The sequence below is a fragment of the Armigeres subalbatus genome, chromosome 3, assembly GCF_024139115.2.
Source record: "Armigeres subalbatus isolate Guangzhou_Male chromosome 3, GZ_Asu_2, whole genome shotgun sequence".
In the NCBI taxonomy this organism is placed as follows: domain Eukaryota; kingdom Metazoa; phylum Arthropoda; class Insecta; order Diptera; family Culicidae; genus Armigeres; species Armigeres subalbatus.
In genome coordinates this window covers 375,378,517-375,399,244 of record NC_085141.1, presented here as the reverse complement: position 1 = coordinate 375,399,244, position 20,728 = coordinate 375,378,517, and the positions used below count along the sequence as shown (strand labels likewise).

General features: G+C 43.5%; 3 protein-coding genes across 7 annotated transcripts in view; 1 reads left to right on the top strand and 2 right to left on the bottom strand.

Moving 5' to 3' along the window:
* Window positions 1-20,728, bottom strand: part of LOC134226558 (sodium-dependent transporter bedraggled-like) — an 822,794-nt gene that overhangs the window by 613,324 nt on the left and 188,742 nt on the right. The window lies entirely within an intron of this gene.
* Window positions 4,444-6,433, top strand: LOC134223679 (cytochrome P450 9e2-like). Its single transcript, XM_062702862.1, has 2 exons — window positions 4,444-4,675; window positions 4,865-6,433. Exons 1-2 carry the CDS (start codon window positions 4,611-4,613, stop codon window positions 6,225-6,227), a joined length of 1,428 nt encoding a protein of 475 aa, XP_062558846.1. The 5' UTR covers window positions 4,444-4,610; the 3' UTR covers window positions 6,228-6,433.
* Window positions 13,941-16,981, bottom strand: LOC134223678 (probable cytochrome P450 9f2). Its single transcript, XM_062702861.1, has 4 exons — window positions 16,770-16,981; window positions 16,321-16,704; window position 15,931; window positions 13,941-15,127 (listed from the first exon to the last, which is right to left on the bottom strand). Exons 1-4 carry the CDS (start codon window positions 16,979-16,981, stop codon window positions 14,105-14,107), a joined length of 1,620 nt encoding a protein of 539 aa, XP_062558845.1. The 3' UTR covers window positions 13,941-14,104.

Below are 20,728 nucleotides of genomic sequence, written 5' to 3'. Positions count from 1 at the left end.
GGGTCGAAATGGACCCCAATGCACTAGGAAGGTTTTAATGAGCAACGTTGCAAAACGGTTTTCAAAAAATTTACTGCTTTCATAGTAATTCTCATACAAACTTCAAACCGTGCGTGCGTACTTAGTCAAATTACAACCATTATTGGGATGTTGGATATATGGGGTCGAGAGGTAGCGAAGTTCGTTTTGGTAAACGTTTTGCCACGTTAATGTGTAGTTTTTTTCCGCAAAACATGTTCAATCGCACACCAATCAATTTATGTTTCGAACAAAATTGGCGTAACTCACTATATGAAATGGTTGGATATGACAATTTAAAATTTTCATTAAAAAGCCCCAATTTTGTTATTCCGCAGAGGTGATGATGCCTTTCTCCGACTGCTATTCGACTGTTAGAGTGATTAATGCATCTCATAGTTAATTGCCTATTAAATGGCGATTAAATGCTTTTGAAGTGTTATTTTAAAGGGATGCTGCCTAAATAGTAAGATAACCTTGTTTAAAGTTGATAATCAATTTTAATATAATCACCTCTTGCTTACATGAACCTGTCCAGCATCTGTAGCACTTTTTCATAAACACTACTTTTTTGCTTCGACTGCGTTTAGATTGTACGACAATTCCCCGAAAACCAATTCCCCGAATGCAATTTCCCCGAATAACAATTCCCCGAATGAAACATTTCCCCCAATGCCTCTTTTATTTGAATATGCTGAATACGAAATGTGAGAAAAGGCGTAAGATGGCCAATCCGGAGATAGCGAGTTCGATTCCTTTCGGGTGGGAAACATACTTGGATCCTTGTGCATAGTGTATCCGTCGTACTCGGCACACAAGATACATACTCGTGCAACTGCTGCACATAGGAAAGCTTTCAATTTAATCCGTGCTAATGCTAATGGAACACCAAGTTGAAAAGTAGGCCAAGTTCGAGATGGAAAGTAGAGTCATTGAAGAAGAATAAAACTAAACCGTGAAAGAAGGCAATGCTTTCTTTGAATGAACGCATCTGGCTGGTATAAGGCGAACTAAGAAGAAGCTTTCTTTAAATGAATACGTTTACTCGGTATTGTGAAGCATCAGTACGGTTTAATGCAAAGGGGTAAGATAATGCCTTCTTTGAATGACGGCATCTGCCCGGTATAAGACAAATCGAGGAGATAATGCCTTCTTCCGGTACAAAGCGAAGGGAGGAGTTAATAAATTCTTCAAATTAACACATTTGGCCTGTAAAAGACAAAGAGGGTAGATACTCGCTTCCTTAAATGAACTCGTTTGCCCGGAATAATGCGAATGGAGGAGATAATGCCTTCTTTAAATGATTTTGTCTACCCGGTATTAGAGAAAAGGAATATTTTTGGAAAAGAAGTCTGTCCGTTATAATGCAAGGAGAGAAGATAACCAATTAACTGCTCCTATTCTACACTACATTTATATGAGAAAATGCCAATTTGCTAATGGAACATTCTGCAAAATGGCATTCCACCAAAAGTCATTCTGAAAGAGTATAATCCATCAAATGTCATACCACGAGAGTTACATGCCACCAAATGTTATTCGGTGAATGTTTTTTCCTTTTTATTGAAGAGACTTCCAGCTCCGAGCTGGTTCGTCTCTTGAGTGAAATGTTAAAAAATCGATACTTATTGCTTAACCTTCCGTGACTCCCCCCGATGAAAAAATGAAAACACCCTTGAAAAAAGCACGATTGTCGTTTACAAGAGCGGCGAGACTCCGTAAGAGATGAGAGAAGGTTAAGAAGGGATCTCATATATATTTTTCCTTATTCTGGTCAAAGTCGCCTACATCAAAATAAGAGATCACATTCATCCTTATTACGGACAAACACCAGCTCTCCAAAAGGGAAACTCATTTGACTTTGCCTTATTTCGAGCCTCATTAAAATGCCTTATTTTAAAGAATGGATCACATCCCCCATTTCCCTATTCCGGGAAGATATATTTCATTAAAGAAAGAATAAAATTCATTTTTTCATTAATCCGGGAAACAACCCAGTTTTAAAGGAGGAACACATTTATTATTGCATCATTCCGGAAGATGCATTCTTTTTGAAGAAGGAATCACATTTACCAATGCCTCATTCAGGACAAACGCATTGTTTTTGTTCAAATGGATTCACATTCACCCATGCCTTATAGTTCTCAAGAAGGGATATACAGGAGAGGATTTTGATTTAAAAAAATAAATAAATTTACCCAAACGCTATCAGTCAGAATTACTGTTCGCTATTTTACTTTTTCAGAAAATGCAGCCGTTGTTCGAATATTTTTGAAAAAACTACCTTGGAAACACTTTACTCTAATATCTTTTCAATTTATCAACACATTTTGGAGGATCAAGAACAAGAAGACACTCTATAACGTATCTTTCAACGCTGCTCTATTCGGACGCATACAATCGATCGCAAAGTTATTTTTGCAAGAGATACTTTCTTTTCGGGGAATTGTTACATTCGGGGAAATTGCATTAGGGGAATTTGCATTCGGGGAATTGGTTTCCGGGGAATTGTCGTACAATCCTGCGGTTATTGCTTTGGTTCTATTGTTGTACTCTTTGTGCGAATCACCGCACAAAAGTAGAGCGCAAGAACCAACCGCAGACGGCGGTCGTAACGAAACTCTGAAATTTTACTGGGTTGGTAAGTTTCAGTAGGCTGAATAGCTGAAAAGTTTCCGATTCGATTGATAATAAAACCTAGAAAATCCATTGAAAGATAAAGGAGCTATTAGCGTTTGAAATCTATCCTAATTTCGTGACGGTCTCGAATTTGGTAATTTTCATTTGTCACCCTGTATACGAGTCTTCCCCTTAGACGTAGTTTACGTCAAAAGTATTTTAGAGTTTATTACCAAATGTGTATTTAACATTCTGAAAATTATCTCCCGCATGAAGAAGAGCAATGGCTATAACTATGCGATATTCTTCCGTTTACAGTGCAAATAATCCATTTATTCTACAATAGGTCAACAGGATTTGTCTTGTGTTTTGTTATTTTCAAACTTCGCATCAGATTTTCAGATAAATAAAATGCCTCACATATAAATTGGCTATTTTGTTCTGTTACAAATTAAAAACACTGCCCATCGCCTGAATAAAAACGTTTCTTCTGAAGTATTGATTTATGTAATAATTTGTGTTCTAAAAAGAGAAATATTTATTCATACAAAAAGAGAATAAAGGTTTGCTTATTCTTGCCACCTAAAACATTTGGTACAAAAGAAAGCTAATGGAAAACAAGACAACAGCCAAATAAACAGTAAGTCGGCTGTTGTCTTGTTTTCATATGTGCTAACATTATAAGCCCTTTCTTGTTGCAAAAATAAAGTTCGACGTGCAACCAATCTCCATCCATGATCTAAAAATAATAATACTCAGAAATAATATGAACACTGTTCATTTAACTACATTCCTCAAATTAGTTTCGTTCAACAGTAGAAAACAGAATATGTCCCACTTGCCCCGTTTGAAAGGGTAAGTGGGTCCTGAAGGTAAATTTAATTCTTGCACTACGATTTTTTTTGTAATTGAATAAATGGCTTCCAACACAACTATACTTCAACAATGGAAGCATATAATGATGTATCAGTGGTTAATGTTCTCAAATAACCTTTTTTTTTTAAGTATGCGTTGACAATTTTGCTGCGTTTTTCTAGGTCCCACTTGCCCCGAGGTACTTTCACTATTTTCACACATTAGATGAACGGGGAACAATCACACTATATTAGCATTCACATTAAATACCAAATTTTCATTAGTTTAGCGACTCGGTTAACCAATTCTTTTTGGACAATATTGGAGCACTCGTTGACAAAATACAGCTTACGATTTTTATTTGAAGCAGCACATTATAATTGCTTACCTAACGGCTTTTACAAAAGAATCATAGTGAATAATGCACCAATCTTTCATGGGCTGAAAAAGCATCCACCACCAGAGCTCAGTTTAGAGAAATTTGCCGAACTTAAAGTCAATTATGCACGAGACTTTCAATGACTTAAATAATAGATTGTGCACAATTATTGTTGTTTTTAACTATTTTGCGTATTAACCAAAAGTAAGCAAGCAATTATCTTCGAAACAAATAAATTGCCATTTAATTTGCCATAAAATTGGTGTTTTATTGAATAGAAATTAGAATTTCTTGATATTTTTTTCATGATCCTCTTAACCGGTAATACTAAGAAGTCACAATTCCGAGTATTGTAACACCAACGTATTGCTATCAGAATATTCAAATTATTGAATCACCAAACAAACGAAAACGAAATAAACTTCAAATTTTATGAATTAGAAAATATGTGTTAAAGAGAACCACCCCACCGCCCACGCAACTTAATTCAGTCTGCTGTTAATTCTCAAACTTTTCGAAATACGCCTGTGCGGTGCCGGCTAGACGCTGACCGATTCAGTCTATCACGCACCGCCATAGCCCGCGGACATGGAGACCACGTACGTTCTCGCGGTGCTGTCGCTGCTAGTCATTCTGTTACTGCTACTTTATTGGTTTCTATCGCAAAAATGATCACTTCCTCGACAAACCGATTCCATCGCTTCCGGGCCCATTATTTTTCGGTGGAACCAAATCGCTGATGTTGTCGCGTTGCTCTTTCACTGATTATGTTAAAACCATCTACGACAGCTTTCCAGACGCAAAGTAAGTTTTTCTCACTGTATGTGCCATTAAAAAATAGGTTTTTATCGTCGAAAATCTATTCCAGATGAATGATTTCATTCATTCAAATACCAAAATGATCTAATTGTCATTTTTATTCACACGAAAAGACCAACACTTGGAGAATTCCATTCCATACTGTCATTAAGCTCGAGTTTCGTTCCATTTCAGGGTGTTTGGCGTGATGAACACCATCCTACCGTTGTACGTCGTGCGCGATCCCGAACTGATCAAACAGATCGCCGTCCGAGATTTCGAGCACTTCACGGACCGTCGGCCAATTTTTGGCTCTGACCATGGCGATCACCCGAATCTGATCGCCTGTAAGTCGCTGTTCGCCCTAACTGGCCAAAAGTGGAAAACGATGCGCGCTGTGCTGAGTCCAGCCTTTACCGTGTCGAAAATGAAGCTAATGTTCGAGCTGATCGTCGAGTGCAGTGAATCGTTGGTGGCTTACTACCGCGATCAGGGAGCGAAGGAGTGGGACGTGAAGGACGTATTTGCGCGCTTCTCGAATGACGTGATCGCGACCTGTGCGTTCGGAATCAAAGTGGATTCGTTCAGTGATCGCGACAACGAGTTTTATCGCCGGGGCAAAGAGATGGTTGTTTTTAACGATTTCAAAACACAACTCAAAATATTCGGATACCATTTTGCTCCGTGGTTGATGAATTGGTTCGGCATAGACTTGATTGCTCAGGAGCATAGCGATTACTTTTCCGGTTTGATCAGGGAGACGATTAAAACGAGAGAGACCAAAGGAATCATCCGTCCGGATATGGTCCACCTTTTGGTACAAAGCCAGAAAGGGATGTTGAAGAATCAGCAAGAGGATAATCATCAACAGAAATCCTCTGAAGATAATCGATCATTAGTCGGAACCACCATGACCGATAGTGAACTGATTGGACAGTGTTTGTTCTTTTTCCTTGCTGGCTTCGATACGGTGTCAACCTCCCTGACTTTCTTGGCATACGAACTAGCGTTGAACCCAGAGATCCAGGAAAAGCTCTCTTCTGAAATTCAAGATACTCATCGACTGCTAAACAAACAATCGATTACGTACGAAGCCCTTCACAATATGAAATACCTAAATATGGTCATATCGGAAGCGCTGCGTATGTGGCCATCGGCTCCAGCCGTCGACCGACTGTGCGTTCAGGACTACACACTGGACGGTGGCGAGGGATCGCGTTGCCACTTGGTGAAGGGAACCGGGGTGTGGATCCCAATCTACGGAATCCATCGCGATCCGAAGTACTACCCCAAACCGGACAAGTTCGACCCGGAACGATTCAGCGAGCAGCGCAAAGAGGACATCCAGCCGGGCACCTATCTGCCGTTCGGGATTGGACCCAGAGCTTGCATCGGAATGCGATTCGCGATGATGGAGCTGAAGTGTATCGTTTACTATTTGCTGCTGAATTTCAGGCTGGAGAGGACAGAGAAAACAGAGGTGCCACCGCCGCTGGAGAAGGGATACGTTACCTTAGGGGCCGCCAATGGAATAGTTCTGAAGTTGATACCAAAGTAATTATTGTTATAATATATACCAGTGTATTGGAAATAGAAGCTGAAAATTAATATAATCAGGAAAAATCCAGGTTGACATAACTAACCACTCTAGAGAAAAGATAAAATTATTAGTCGATTCTATTACTTTTTCAGAGCTTCTAACCTATTCAATTAAGTGAGGTTAGAAAAATGCAAAATGCCAAATAAAAGTAAGATCAAACCCAATGTAAATGAAAGTATTTGTAATTGCATGACGGACACGACTATAACGAAATAATACAACCTAGAAAGATTTCTGATATAACTAATTTGTATTGATCAAATTAATACGAGAAGTTCTCATGTGCATCATCGATTATTCTAATTATATAGGAGACTGCGTTCTCAATTAAGTAAGTATTAAAGTAAATGTTGATAGCTTTGCTGTTGAGAAATCCGTTAATTTTCACATTAATATTCGAGTGTAATAATTGTCGCTGAAAATGCAAAAAAAAAGCAACAACTACTGTGCCGTATTAATTTTTTTGAACACCTATATATCTTAATTCAAATTCTTTATTTTTTCTATTAGTTTTAGCACAGGAACTAATAAAATCATATCAAATTACCGTCGTCGGGAGTAACAATGGGTTAAATGGGGGTGAGAATGGGTCACTGTTCTAACTAATGAGAATGTTTGTAGTAACACAGATTGAATGTATCTGAGGGCAAGAAAACTAAATTATAAGAGACCTTTTTGAACGATTTTGTTATCTGACCTCCAGACTGTCGGTGTAAATACCGATGACGATACGTTTGAATACAGCAACCATTCACTAACTGGGCTAGAGCATAAGTGTAGGGGATCTACGATGCATTTTTATGATCAAGAGCCGGTCATTTGGCATAAAGTCATGGGGCATAACGGTCATTTGGCATAATTGAGAACAGCGACAAAAGTGAGGGTCATTTGGCATAACTGGACTTAGGGCATATATTTTTTTTGTGTTCATACATTCATAGTTACTAGACTGAGTGGTGATGAAACTAACCCGGAATGGTAAATATAATTCAGCTTGATAATAATATTAAAGACACAATCATTTTGAAGAAAGCATGCATTAGCCGAGTATGAAGCAATAATAAATGTTATCCCTCCATTGGAAATAAAGCATCCATCGGGATTCGTTTGCCCTGATTAAGGCAATGGTGGATGTGATCCCTTTTTTAAAAGTGGGTGCTTGTTCGAATTAAGTCAATGGTGGATATGATCCCTTCTTTAAACATAAGCGCATGCCCGGATTAAGGAAACGGTGGATGCAATCTATTTTTTAAACGTCAGCGTTTGTTCGGATTAAGGCAATGGTTGATGTAATCTTTTCTTTAAAAAAAGGCGTTTGCCCAGCATAAGGCGATGGTGGATATGACTCCTTCTTTTAAAGTAGGCGGTCGCCCGGATTAAGACAATGGTGGATGTGATCACTTATTTAAAAGTAAGCGCTTACCCGGATTATAATTGTGGATGTGTATGCTAGGCATAAGGCGATGGTGGATGTGATTTTTTCTTTAAAAGTTGGTGCTCACCCGGATTAAGGCAATGGTGGATGTGCTCCTTTCATTAAAATAGGGCCCTTGCTCGGATTACGGCAATGGTGGATGTGATCACTTCTTAAAAAGTAGGCGCTTGCCCGGATTAGGGAAATGGGAAATGAGATTCCATCTTTGAAAGTAGTTTTCCCGGATTAAAGCAATGAATGGTGGATGGAATTATTCCTTTTTCAAAAGCAAAAGTGAGCCTTTCTAGTGGATTAGAAGCCTCCTTTCTAGAGGCTTGGAAACCTCCTTTCAAGAGGCTCGGAAGCCTCCTTTCAAGAGCCTCGGAAGCCTCCTTTCAAGAGCCTCGGAAGGCTCCTTTCAAGAGGCTCGGAAGCTTCCTTTCAAGAGGTTCGGAAGCCTCCCTTCAAGAGCCTCGGAAGCCTCCTTTCAAGAGGCTCGGAAGCCTCCATTCAAAAGGCTCGGAAACCTCCTGTCAAGCGGCTCGGAAGCCTCTTGTCAGGAGGCTCGCAAGCCTCCTTTCAAGAGGCTCGGAAGCCTCCTTTCAAGAGGCTCGGAAGCCTCCTTTCAAGAGGCTCAGGCCTCCTTTCAAGAGGCTCAGAGCCTCCTTTCAAGAGGCTCAGGCCTCCTTTCAAGAGGCTCAGAAGCCTCCTTTCAAGAGGCTCAGCCTCCTTTCAAGAGGCTCAGAAGCCTCCTTTCAAGAGGCTCAGAAGCCTCCTTCAAGAGGCTCAGGAAGCCTCCTTCAAGAGGCTCAGAAGCCTCCTTCAAGAGGCTCAGAGCCTCCTTTCAAGAGGCTCCAGAAGCCTCCTTTCAAGAGGCTCAGGCCTCCTTTCAAGAGGCTCAGGAAGCCTCCTTCAAGAGGCTCAGGCCTCCTTCAAGAGGCTCAGGCCTCCTTTCAAGAGGCTCAGAAGCCTCCTTTCAAGAGGCCTCAGAAGCCTCCTTTCAAGAGGCTCAGCCTCCTTTCAAGAGAGGCTCAGAAGCCTCCCTTCAAGAGGCCTCGGAAGCCTCCTTCAAGAGGCTCAGAGCCTCCTTTCAAGAGGCTCAGAAGCCTCCTTCAAGAGGCTCAGAGCCTCCTTCAAGAGGCTCAGAAGCCTCCTTCAAGAGGCTCAGAAGCCTCCTTTCAAGAGGCTCAGAAGCCTCCTTTCAAGAGGCTCAAGCCTCCTTTCAAGAGGCTCCGGAAGCCTCCTTCAAGAGGCTCAGGCCTCCTTCAAGAGGCCTCAGAAGCCTCCTTCAAGAGGCTCAGAAGCCTCCTTTCAAGAGGCTCAGAGCCTCCTTTCAAGAGGCCTCAGGCCTCCTTTCAAGAGGCTCAGAAGCCTCCTTTCAAGAGGCTCAGGAAGCCTCCTTTCAAGAGGCTCGGAAGCCTCCTTTCAAGAGGCCTCAGGCCTCCTTTCAAGAGGCCTCAGAAGCCTCCTTTCAAGAGGCTCGGAAGCCTCCTTCAAGAGGCTCAGAAGCCTCCTTTCAAGAGGCTCAGAAGCCTCCTTCAAGAGGCTCAAGCCTCCTTTCAAGAGGCTCAGGAAGCCTCCTTTCAAGAGGCCTCAGAAGCCTCCTTTCAAGAGCCTCAGAACCCTCCTTTCAAGAGCCTCAAGCCTCCTTTCAAGAGGCTCAGAAGCCTCCTTTCAAGAGGCCTCAGAACCCTCCTTCAAGAGGCCTGAGCCTCCTTTCAAGAGGCTCAGAAGCCTCCTTTCAAGAGGCTCCAGGCCTCCTTCAAGAGGCCTGGAAGCCTCCTTCAAGAGGCTCCAGAAGCCTCCTTTCAAGAGGCTCAGAAGCCTCCCTTCAAGAGGCTCGGAAGCCTCCTTTCAAGAGGCCTGGAAGCCTCCTTCAAGAGGCCCAGGCCTCCTTTCAAGAGGCCCGGAAGCCTCCTTCAAGAGGCTCAGAGCCTCCTTTCAAGAGGCTGGAAGCCTCCTTCAAGAGGCTCGGAAGCCTCCTTTCAAGAGGCTCAGCCTCCTTCAAGAGGCTCAAGCCTCCTTCAAGAGGCCTCAGAAGCCTCCTTCAAGAGGCCTCAGAAGCTTCCTTCAAGAGGCCTGGAAGCCTCCTTTCAAGAGGCCCAGCCTCCTTTCAAGAGGCCTCAAGCCTCCTTTCAAGAGGCCTCAGAAGCCTCCTTTCAAGAGGCTCAGAAGCCTCCTTTCAAGAGGCCTCAGAAGCCTCCTTTCAAGAGGCCTCGGCCTCCTTCAAGAGGCCTCAAGCCTCCTTCAAGAGGCTCAGAAGCCTCCTTCAAGAGGCCTGGAAGCCTCCTTCAAGAGGCTCAGGCTTCCTTTCAAGAGGCTCAGAAGCCTCCTTTCAAGAGGCCCAGCCTCCTTTCAAGAGGCTCAGAAGCCTCCTTTCAAGAGGCTCAGGCCTCCTTTCAAGAGGCTCAGGCCTCCTTTCAAGAGGCTCGCAGCCTCCTTTCAAGAGGCTCAGGCCTCCTTTCAAGAGGCTCAGGCCTCCTTTCAAGAGGCCTCAAGCCTCCTTTCAAGAGGCTCAAGCCTCCTTTCAAGAGGCTCAGCCTCCTTTCAAGAGGCCTCAGAGCCTCCTTTCAAGAGGCTCAGGCCTCCTTTCAAGAGGCCTCAGGAAGCCTCCTTTCAAGAGGCCTCAGAGCCTCCTTTCAAGAGGCTCAGAGCCTCCTGTCAAGAGGCTCAGAAGCCTCCTGTCAAGAGGCTCAGAGCCTCCTTTCAAGAGGCTCAAAGCCTCCTTCAAGAGGCCCGGAAGCCTCCTTTCAAGAGGCTCAGAGCCTCCTTTCAAGAGGCTCAGGAAGCCTCCTTTCAAGAGGCTCAGAAGCCTCCTTTCAAGAGGCTCGGAGCCTCCTTTCAAGAGGCTCAGGAAGCCTCCTTTCAAGAGGCTCAGAAGCCTCCTTTCAAGAGGCTCAGGCCTCCTTTCAAGAGCTCCGGAAGCCTCCTTTCAAGAGGCTCAGAAGCCTCCTTTCAAGAGGCTCAGAGCCTCCTTTCAAGAGGCTCAGAAGCCTCCTTTCAAGAGGCCTCAAGCCTCCTTTCAAGAGGCCTGGAAGCCTCCTTTCAAGAGGCTCAGAGCCTCCTTTCAAGAGGCTCAGAAGCCTCCTTTCAAGAGGCTCAGAAGCCTCCTTTCAAGAGGCTCAGAGCCTCCTTTCAAGAGGCTCAAGCCTCCTTTCAAGAGGCTCAAGCCTCCTTTCAAGAGGCTCAGAAGCCTCCTTTCAAGAGGCTCGGAAGCCTCCTTTCAAGAGGCTCAGAAGCCTCCTTCAAGAGGCCTGGAAGCCTCCTTTCCAAGAGGCCTCAAGCCTCCTTCAAGAGGCCTCAAGCCTCCTTTCAAGAGGCTCAAGCCTCCTTTCAAGAGGCTCAAGCCTCCTTTCAAGAGGCCTCAGAAGCCTCCTTTCAAGAGGCTCAGAGCCTCCTTTCAAGAGGGCCTCCAGCCTCCTTTCAAGAGGCCTCAGAAGCCTCCTTTCAAGAGGCCTCAGAAGCCTCCTTTCAAGAGGCTCAAGCCTCCTTTCAAGAGGCTCAGGCCTCCTGTCAAGAGGGCCTCAGAAGCCTCCTGTCAAGAGGCTCGGAAGCCTCCTTTCAAGAGCTCCAGAGCCTCCTTTCAAGAGGCTCAGAGCCTCCTTTCAAGAGGCTCAGAAGCCTCCTTTCAAGAGGCTCAAGCCTCCTTCAAGAGGCTCAGAAGCCTCCTTTCAAGAGGCTCAGAGCCTCCTTTCAAGAGGCTCAGAAGCCTCTTTCAAGAGCTCAGAGCCTCCTTTCAAGAGGCTCAGGCCTCCTTTCAAGAGACTCAAGCCTCCTTTCAAGAGGCTCAGAGCCTCCTTTCAAGAGGCTCAGGCCTCCTTTCAAGAGGCTCAAGCCTCCTTTCAAGAGGCCTCAAGGCCTCCTTTCAAGAGGCCTCGGAAGCCTCCTTCAAGAGGCCTCAAGCCTCCTTTCAAGAGGCTCAGAAGCCTCCTTTCAAGAGGCTCAAGCCTCCTTTCAAGAGGCTCGGAAGCCTCCTGTCAAGAGGCTCGGAAGCCTCCTATCAAGAGGTTCGGAAGCCTCCTGTCAAGAGGCTCGGAAGCCTCCTGTCAAGAGGCTCGGAAGCCTCCTGTCAAGAGGCTCGGAAGCCTCCTGTCAAGAGGCTCGGAAGCCTCCTTTCAAGAGGCTCGGAAGCCTCCTTTCAAGAGGCTCGGAAGCCTCCTTTCAAGAGTCAGTCAGTGGCCCTTTATGAAGCATGAACGTTTAAAAAGGCGAACTGGAGAGCTTTCGAGCTTTTTGAGTGAAAAGTGCTGCGTACAATACTCGGAGCGAAACTAGAAAATGGTGTGTGGCGCAGACGCATGAATCATGAGCTGTATCAAGAAGAAATCAAAGAAGAAAATAATGTGAATCGTATAAAATATGGCAGGCTTCATTGGGCTGGTCACTTGGTGCTAAAGAATAGAAACCGGCGACTTCGTGGAAGGTCACGAACACGCTGGCTGCACGCAGTGGAATCGGACCTGGGGCCCTAAACGTTCTTGGAAACTGGAGGAACATCGCCCAAGACCGACGATTACGGAGCTCTACCATACGCCAGGCATAGGTGTATCGACGCTGTAGCCAACCAGGGATCCAGGTGTCCATGTCCGTTATGCCAAATGACCCACTTTTTTGTTGCAGTTCAAAATTATGCCAAATGACCCAAACCCGTTGTGATCAGTGTTTTACATGAAACAAAAAGAATATACCAGGGACGCCCGCGCATAAGAGTTTCCTTCTTTGCGTTGGTTGAACGCTCGCAAGAAGAATGTCGTAGTTGATGATTGGATGGATCACGCCCCCAAGAAGAATGGTGTAATTGTGGATCAGATGGATCACGATTCTGCGTGTTAGAACGTTCTTCGTTGGTGGGACGCCCGCAAGAAAAATGATGTAGTAGGATCTCGACTGGTTATCGGAAATTCGGGCAGTTGAAGATAATTGAGCAATTTCACACTATCGTTGAGCCAAAGAATTTCCATATGCAACTCCTCAAAATTTCAACAGTAATATCTTCCCATTTTCTACTGGAAATTTTTACAAATTACTACGGAAAATTAAATCCAAAAATTAATCCAAATTTCCATGGGAAATTGTTTCAAATTTCCACGGAAAACTGTTCCCATAAGCATTTCTTCATATTTCCACGGAAAAATCTTCCAAGCTCACGGAAAATTCTTTCGAATTTGTATGTACAATTCTGCAGAATCTCCTCAAAAATTCTCCCATTATTTACGGATTTTTGCTGAAATTCTTTCAAATTTCCAAAGAAAATTCTTTCGAATTTTTAAACGATAATTTTTTTTTTCATAGAAAACTCATTCGAATTTCTATGGAAAGTTTGTTTGAATTTCAAAGGGAAATACGTTCGAATTTTCAAGGAAATTCTCCTAAATTATTCTAAATTTCCACGGGAAATTATTCCGAATTTTCACGTTTACTGAACTTCCACGGAATTTTTATTCTAAACTAGCAGACCCGACGAACATCGTTTCGCCTAAAATTGATTTATTCTCTGATTAGTTCTCGAGTTATGCGGAAATTTCAATTTCATTTATATGGGAGCCCCCCTTTCCAAAGCGGGGAGGGGTCTCAAACCATCTTAAGAACCTTCCCCGGCCCCAAAAACCTTTGTATACAAATTTTCAAACCGATCGGTTCCGTAGTTTCCGAGTCTATAAGGTTCAGACAGACAGAAATTCATTTTTATGTATATAGAAGAAGATTTCTACGAAAAAATCTTTTACAGGGTAAATCTAATTGCAATAGTTCTGTTAATCTGATGAAATATGAAGATTATGCAAAAATAGTAAAATTAGATAACTCAAGTACCTTGGTCTTATTTGTAATAGATAGAACAATTCAAGCTTGAATAATACAAGATTCATTTACCTTCAAATCGAAATTCTCGATACGTAAGCATACATAAAAAATGACTCCTCTCCGAGACTATAATTCACGTTTGGACAATGCTATGGCCAAGATTCAAACCTGGATTATTACGACCACAACATAGTGTCCTAACCACTCGAGACCATCACGTCTTTCACGGAGATATATTTACTAGCTCACAGCCACGGAGAGGATTTTTTGTTATGTAAGCTTATATTTTTCAATATAAAAGGATTTGAACGAAATTTTTTTTCTAAAAATTTGTTTTGGGGGCCACCACTCCACTACTATCACTTGGAATTTAGAAAAAATCGAGTCTATGGGAATTTTGCATTTTTTTAGGAAAACTTTATATTAAATAATCGTTTCTACTTTGGTTACTTTATTGTAAATTTATTATTTCTGTGTGCAAAATTTCCAATTTTGCAGAGGGATTTTTTATTTTATTCACAATTTACAAAGGGTTTTTTTTTATTGAAGTCAGATAGTTTATTATCTAAAATTATAAAATTAAAATAAATTGAGGCGATTAACAGTCAGCTTCCACCTTTCACGAATCCCGTAGCCGCAGCTCCACATGTATCCCCTCTTCCGTTCCAACGTTGTTCATGCCCTTGCGTAGTTTCAGCGGAATTTGCGTCTTCTCGCTTCGATGGAACGAAAATCTGCGCAGCATGTGGTACATAACTGCCTTAAGTTCCATCAGCGCAAACCGCGACCCGATGCAGTTCCTCGGACCAATACCGAACGGAAGATACGTCCCCACCTTGATGTTGGCTTTGTTCGCATCGCTGAATCGCTCTGGATCAAACTCGCCCGGATTCGGATGGTACTGCGGATCGTGGTGAATGCCGTGGATCGGGATCCACACGCAAGTGCCTTTATCGATGGTAAACTTGAGACCTTCACCGTCGTCCAGGTTGTAGTCTCGTATGCACTGTCGATCCGCAATGGCCGCCAATGGCCACATGCGCAATGTTTCCGAAACGACCATATCCATGTACTTCATTCCCTGGAGAGCATCGTAGGTTAGCAATTTTCCGTCCAGTTGTTTGTAAGTCTGTTGAACTTCTTCGTACAATCGCTGCTGAATGTCCGGATGTAGGATCAACTCGTAAATAAGAAACATGGATGTCGTTGATACAGACTCGAATCCAGCGATGAAGAATATTAGACACTGTGCGATCATTTCCGTTTCTGAGATGGACCAAGTTATCTGCGCCTTCCCCACTTCAGATTCCTGAACTGTGGCGAACCCTTCCTGCTCGTCTTCTCGTTCTTCCTCCTCGTATCTTAGCGTACCCTTACGAGCTTCCAACAACATGTCGACCATATCGTTACGTACAATCCCCTGACTTTCTCTTGCGCGGACAGTGTCTTTGATCAGCTTGGTGAAGTACTCCGCCTGTTCCCGATTCAACACATCTATTCCCCAGTCCTTCGAGATTTTAGGGAACATTTTCATGAACAGCATCTTCGCGATTACGAGCGGACTCCCCATTTGCATCATTCTCTTTCCGTGGTACATAAACTCATGAGCGTCATCCTTGAAGCAATCCACATCGATCCCGTACTAGGGCTTCCATTTTTCCCGGGAATCAACTTCCCGGGAAACGGGAAATGAAACAAGAAATTCCCGGGATTTCCCGGGATCCCGGGAAATAAAAAAAACTCGAAGCTAATTCAAAATCGAAGTTTCAATTTTGTAGTAAAATATGATTTTGAAAATATACATTAGACATGTAAGGCTCTGGATCGAGTGTAAGATCTACAGTGTCCTGATAAGCTCCGCTATATGCTACTTTTCTATATTTTTTTTAAAACTTTTTCAGGTTGTATCCGCATTTTTTTTTCCAGTTTTTGGACAACGACGGCTTCGAGAGATTCTCTTCTATTATCGCCAAAATATTCCTAACTTGAACTATTCTTATACTCGACGATTTTTTTTTTGTGTATAGAATCTTCAGGTCAACTTTGAAGGATAAACCATTTTTATTCATGTACGTCCACTTGAACACATTTTGTATTTAAAGCAGATGAATGAAATATTTGAAATGAGAATTCTTCCATTCGAAATTAAAAAAGAGCCTACAGGCGAGTGCTTGATTGTCGTACTTTAATGATCCTGACTATAACGTTTTTTTCAGTCAAACTATCCTTGTAATACCGAACAGCACCTAAAAATGAAATGAAATGTTTCAGAAATATCTCAAAATACAAACGAGTCTTCAGAATATGAGTTTGTTCAGGAATTGAATCAAAAAGGATAAAAGATCATAAAGATTTTTGACAATAATAGGACAAACTTGCCAAAGCGGTCACTGCTATTGCCTGAATATCTGCGAACATTGGTAGCTCTGCTGTTTCACAGCAGACACTCAATTTTAATTCGACTTCACAACAGTTACCGACGTTTGAACGCACTAAATAAACGAACGATAGATACAAACTGGTTCTTTGCCTCGCCTCTCTTCAACACGTGTTGGAATACACCGTATGATTCTGTGGCATTTTCAGTTATAACTTAAATTCTTAAACTTCAAAAGTGAAATAAATAGTAAGATGATGCTTGTAAAAAAATGTAATTGATACCCCAAAATCCGATATCATCAAATTTAAAAAATAAGACAATTATTACAAAATATTTTAGTATGTTCATTTCCCGGGAAATTCGGGAAACTGATACATAAATCCCGGGAATCGGGAATCCCGGGAAATATGATTTCCCGGGAAATCGTTTCCGGGAATGGAAGCCCTATCCCGTACGCACACGATGCGATAACGTTAATCCCGTACCGACTTAGCATATCTTTAATCTCGACCTCCATTCGACTCGTGTTGCTCATCTTCGCTTCATAGTGCTTCAGCATCCGCTCGCTACAGTCAACCATCAGTTTGAACATCAGTCGCATCTTCCGTCCGGTAAAAGCTGGACTCAGCGTGGCCCGCATGTTCCTCCATCGTTGACCATTCAACGCAAAGAGAATGCGCTTGAACAGAGCGTGGGGATGGTCTTCCGAGTCGTCAGGTTCTCCGAAGAAGGGCTGATGATCCATGAAGTGATCGAAGTCCTTAACGGCGATCTGCTTGATCAGCTCCGGATCACGGATCACAAAAAACGGCGTAACCGTATCGAACATTCCGAGGACCCTGTCGAACGATCAACTTTGATTGATTGAAGTTTTAGCTCAACGATTGATCCTAAGGTTACTTACTTTACGCCGGGAAATTTGTTGTACACGTACATAACAAAATCACCGAACGTGACCTGCTTCAACAGAAGAGGGGCGGTTGTCCCCAGCAGCGGCCAGGCCCGTAACGATGGTATCGGTTTGTCGTGAAAATAATCATTGTTTTTCGTTATCAGATGGTACAAATATGCAAACACGGCCAATATTGTGACCACGAGTAACAGATTTACTTCCATCGCGGTCGGATGGCAAATTGCGACTAAATTGGGTACCGGTTCCAGCCACGCGCAAAATTGAGAGATGTTAATGGACGGTTGTGTGATGACGATGGTGGGTGTGAACACAAATAAGAATGGTAAATGGAGAATTTGGGCATAGCAAAGTTACGACCGTTAATTGAATGATGTTTGTCTATTTTTAGCTCAAGTTGCTTTTATTATGTTTGGTTTGGGGAATATTTAAGTTATGCGACAACCAGTTGACTTCTTGGTTTAGCGTTTGCGTAGTTTGATTCGTAATCAAATAAAAGGAGTTTGTACAAATTTTGTTTTTTTTTAGCATTTAAAAAAAGAAAATACAATTCGAATACAGAAGGGATACAAAACAAACATCGACACAAACCCAGAAGGAATATAAATCCTGATGAGATTCTGGAAAAAATCAACGCGATTACTAAAGGGAATCGACACGATTAGGGAAGGATTCTGTACGAGTCCGAGAAGGTTTCTACACGAATCCGGAACGGATTCTACATGAATCCGGAACGGATTCTACATGAATCCGGAACGGATTCTACATGAATCCGGAACGGATTCTACACGAATCCAGAACGGATTCTACATGAATCCGGAACGGATTCTACACGAATCCGGAACGGATTCTACACGAATCCGGAACGGATTCTACATGAATCCGGAACGGATTCTACATGAATCCGGAACGGATTCTACATGAATCCGGAACGGATTCTATACGAATCCGGAACGGATTCTACACGAATCCGGAACGGATTCTACACGAATCCGGAACGGATTCTACACGAGTCCGGAACGGATTCTACACGAATCCGGAACGGACTCTACACGAATCCGGAACGGATTCTACACGAATCCGGAACGGATTCTACACGAATCCGGAACGGATTCTACACGAATCCGGAACGGATTCTACACGAATCCGGAACGGATTCTACACGAATCCGGAACGGATTCTACACGAATCCGGAACGGATTCTACACGAATCCGGAACGGATTCTACACGAATCCGGAACGGATTCTACACGAATCCGGAACGGATTCTACACGAATCCGGAACGGATTCTACACGAATCCGGAACGGATTCTACACGAATCCGGAACGGATTCTACACGAATCCGGAACGGATTCTACACGAATCCGGAACGGATTCTACACGAATCCGGAACGGATTCTACACGAATCCGGAACGGATTCTACACGAATCCGGAACGGAGTCTGCACGAATCCGGAACGGATTCTACACGAATCCGGAACGGATTCTACACGAATCCGGAACGGATTCTACACGAATCCGGAACGGATTCTACACGAATCCGGAACGGATTCTACACGAATCCGGAACGGATTCTACACGAATCCGGAACGGATTCTACACGAATCCGGAACGGATTCTACACGAATCCGGAACGGATTCTACACGAATCCGGAACGGATTCTACACGAATCCGGAACGGATTCTACACGAATCCGGAACGGATTCTACACGAATCCGGAACGGATTCTACACGAATCCGGAACGGATTCTACACGAATCCGGAACGGATTCTACACGAATCCGGAACGGATTCTACACGAATCCGGAACGGATTCTACACGAATCCGGAACGGATTCTACACGAATCCGGAACGGATTCTACACGAATCCGGAACGGATTCTACACGAATCCGGAACGGACTCTACACAAAATCGGAATGGTTTCTTCACGAATCCAGAACGGATTCTTCACGAATCGGGAACGGATTCACACGAATCCGGAACGGATTCTACACGAATCCGGAACGGATTCTACACGAATCCGGAACGGATTCTACACGAATCCGGAACGGATTCTACACGAATCCGGAACGGATTCTACACGAATCCGGAACGGATTCTACCCGAATCCGGAACGGATTCTACTCGAATCCGGAACGGATTCTACCCGAATCCGGAATGGATTCTACACGAATCCTGGGCGGATTCTACACGAATCCGGAACGGATTCTACACGAATCCGGAACGGATTCTACACGAATCCGGAACGGATTCTACACGAATCCGGAACGGATTCTACACGAATCCGGAACGGATTCTACACGAATCCGGAACGGATTCTACACGAATCCGGAACGGATTCTACACGAATCCGGAACGGATTCTACACGAATCCGGAACGGATTCTACACGAATCCGGAACGGATTCTACACGAATCCGGAACGGATTCTACACGAATCCAGAACGGATTCTACACGAATCCGGAACGGATTCTACACGAATCCGGAACGGATTCTACACGAATCCGGAACGGATTCTACACGAATCCGGAACGGATCCTACACGAATCCGGAACGGATTCTACACGAATCCGGAACGGATTCTACACGAATCCGGAACGGATTCTACACGAATCCGGAACGGATTCTACACGAATCCGGAACGGATTCTACACGAATCCGGAACGGATTCTACACGAATCCGGAACGGATTCTTCACGAATCCGGGACGGATTGTACACGAATCCGTGACGGATTCTCCACGAATCCGTGACGGATTCTCCACGAATCCGTGACGGATTCTCCACGAATCCGGGACGGATTCTACACGAATCCGGGACGGATTCTACACGAATCCGGGACGGATTCTACACGAATCCGGGACGGATTCTACACGAATCCGGGACGGATTCTACACGAATCCGGGACGGATTCTACACGAATCCGGGACGGATTCTACACGAATCCGGGACGGATTCTACACGAATCCGGGACGGATTCTACACGAATCCGGGACGGATTCTACACGAATCCGAGACGGATTCTACACGAATCCGAGACGGATTCAACTCGAATCCAAAACAGATTCTTCACGAATCCGGAACAGATTTTACACGAATCCGAAACTGATTCTACACGAATCCGGAACGGATTCTACACGAATCCGGAACGGATTCTACACGAATCCGGGACGGATTCTCCACGAATCCGGGACGGATTCTACACGAATTCAGAACAGATTCTACACGAATCCAGAACAAATTCTACACGAATTCGGAATAGATTTTACACGGAACGGATTCTACACGCATCTAGAACGGATTCTATACGAATCCATAACGGATTTAGCAGAAAACAAGTAATATATGAAAAAAAACGAGATTGATCTGGACACTATTTGGCAGCATTTAGAAAGTTTGAGGTAGGAATAAATGAATGTCAGTATAATTTCCACACAAAGTTTAAACCAAGCCCTTGATAAAATTTGCAGTTGAGAACAATTGCTCTTGACTGGTGTTTCCTTTTTGAACGATTCAATGACAAGAGTTTCGTTCCAACGTTAACAGGACTTTTCGATTCAATGAGATAAGAGCAAGTTTTTTCGGGCCGAGGGAGAATTTTTTCGTTGTTTATGATGAGGATCGTCTTCCACCCGTCAATCTTGTCTCTAGAATTAGCCTTGAAAGATAAACGGATATCTTGCTTATTAGATGAATTCCTTTTCAAGCGCTAAAGATTGTAAGGGCGTAAACTGCATTGATCGATTTCTTTCCATCGATTTTTTTATTTCGTTGATAACTCAACTGAATTAAAAGTAACAACCATGATTATTGCTTCTGGTGCAAGCTGCAACTATTCTTCATCGCCTCACACCATAAAATCTAAGGTAAAGTGTTGAAATTTAGTGCAATAATGAGAAGAAAACATCGATGAACAGGAATCGATCATTGCAGTTACGCCCCTTCGATC

Bases quoted from the DNA above. Each gene is read 5' to 3' on its own strand.
- LOC134223679 (XM_062702862.1), top strand. From the start codon at position 4,611: ATGTTGTCGCGTTGCTCTTTCACTGATTATGTTAAAACCATCTACGAC. The intron at 4,676-4,864 runs GTAAGTTTTTCT...GTTCCATTTCAG, and splicing joins GACAGCTTTCCAGACGCAAA to GGTGTTTGGCGTGATGAACA.
- LOC134223678 (XM_062702861.1), bottom strand. From the start codon at position 16,981: ATGGAAGTAAATCTGTTACTCGTGGTCACAATATTGGCCGTGTTTGCA. The intron at 16,705-16,769 runs GTAAGTAACCTT...ATCGTTCGACAG, and splicing joins AACAAATTTCCCGGCGTAAA to GGTCCTCGGAATGTTCGATA.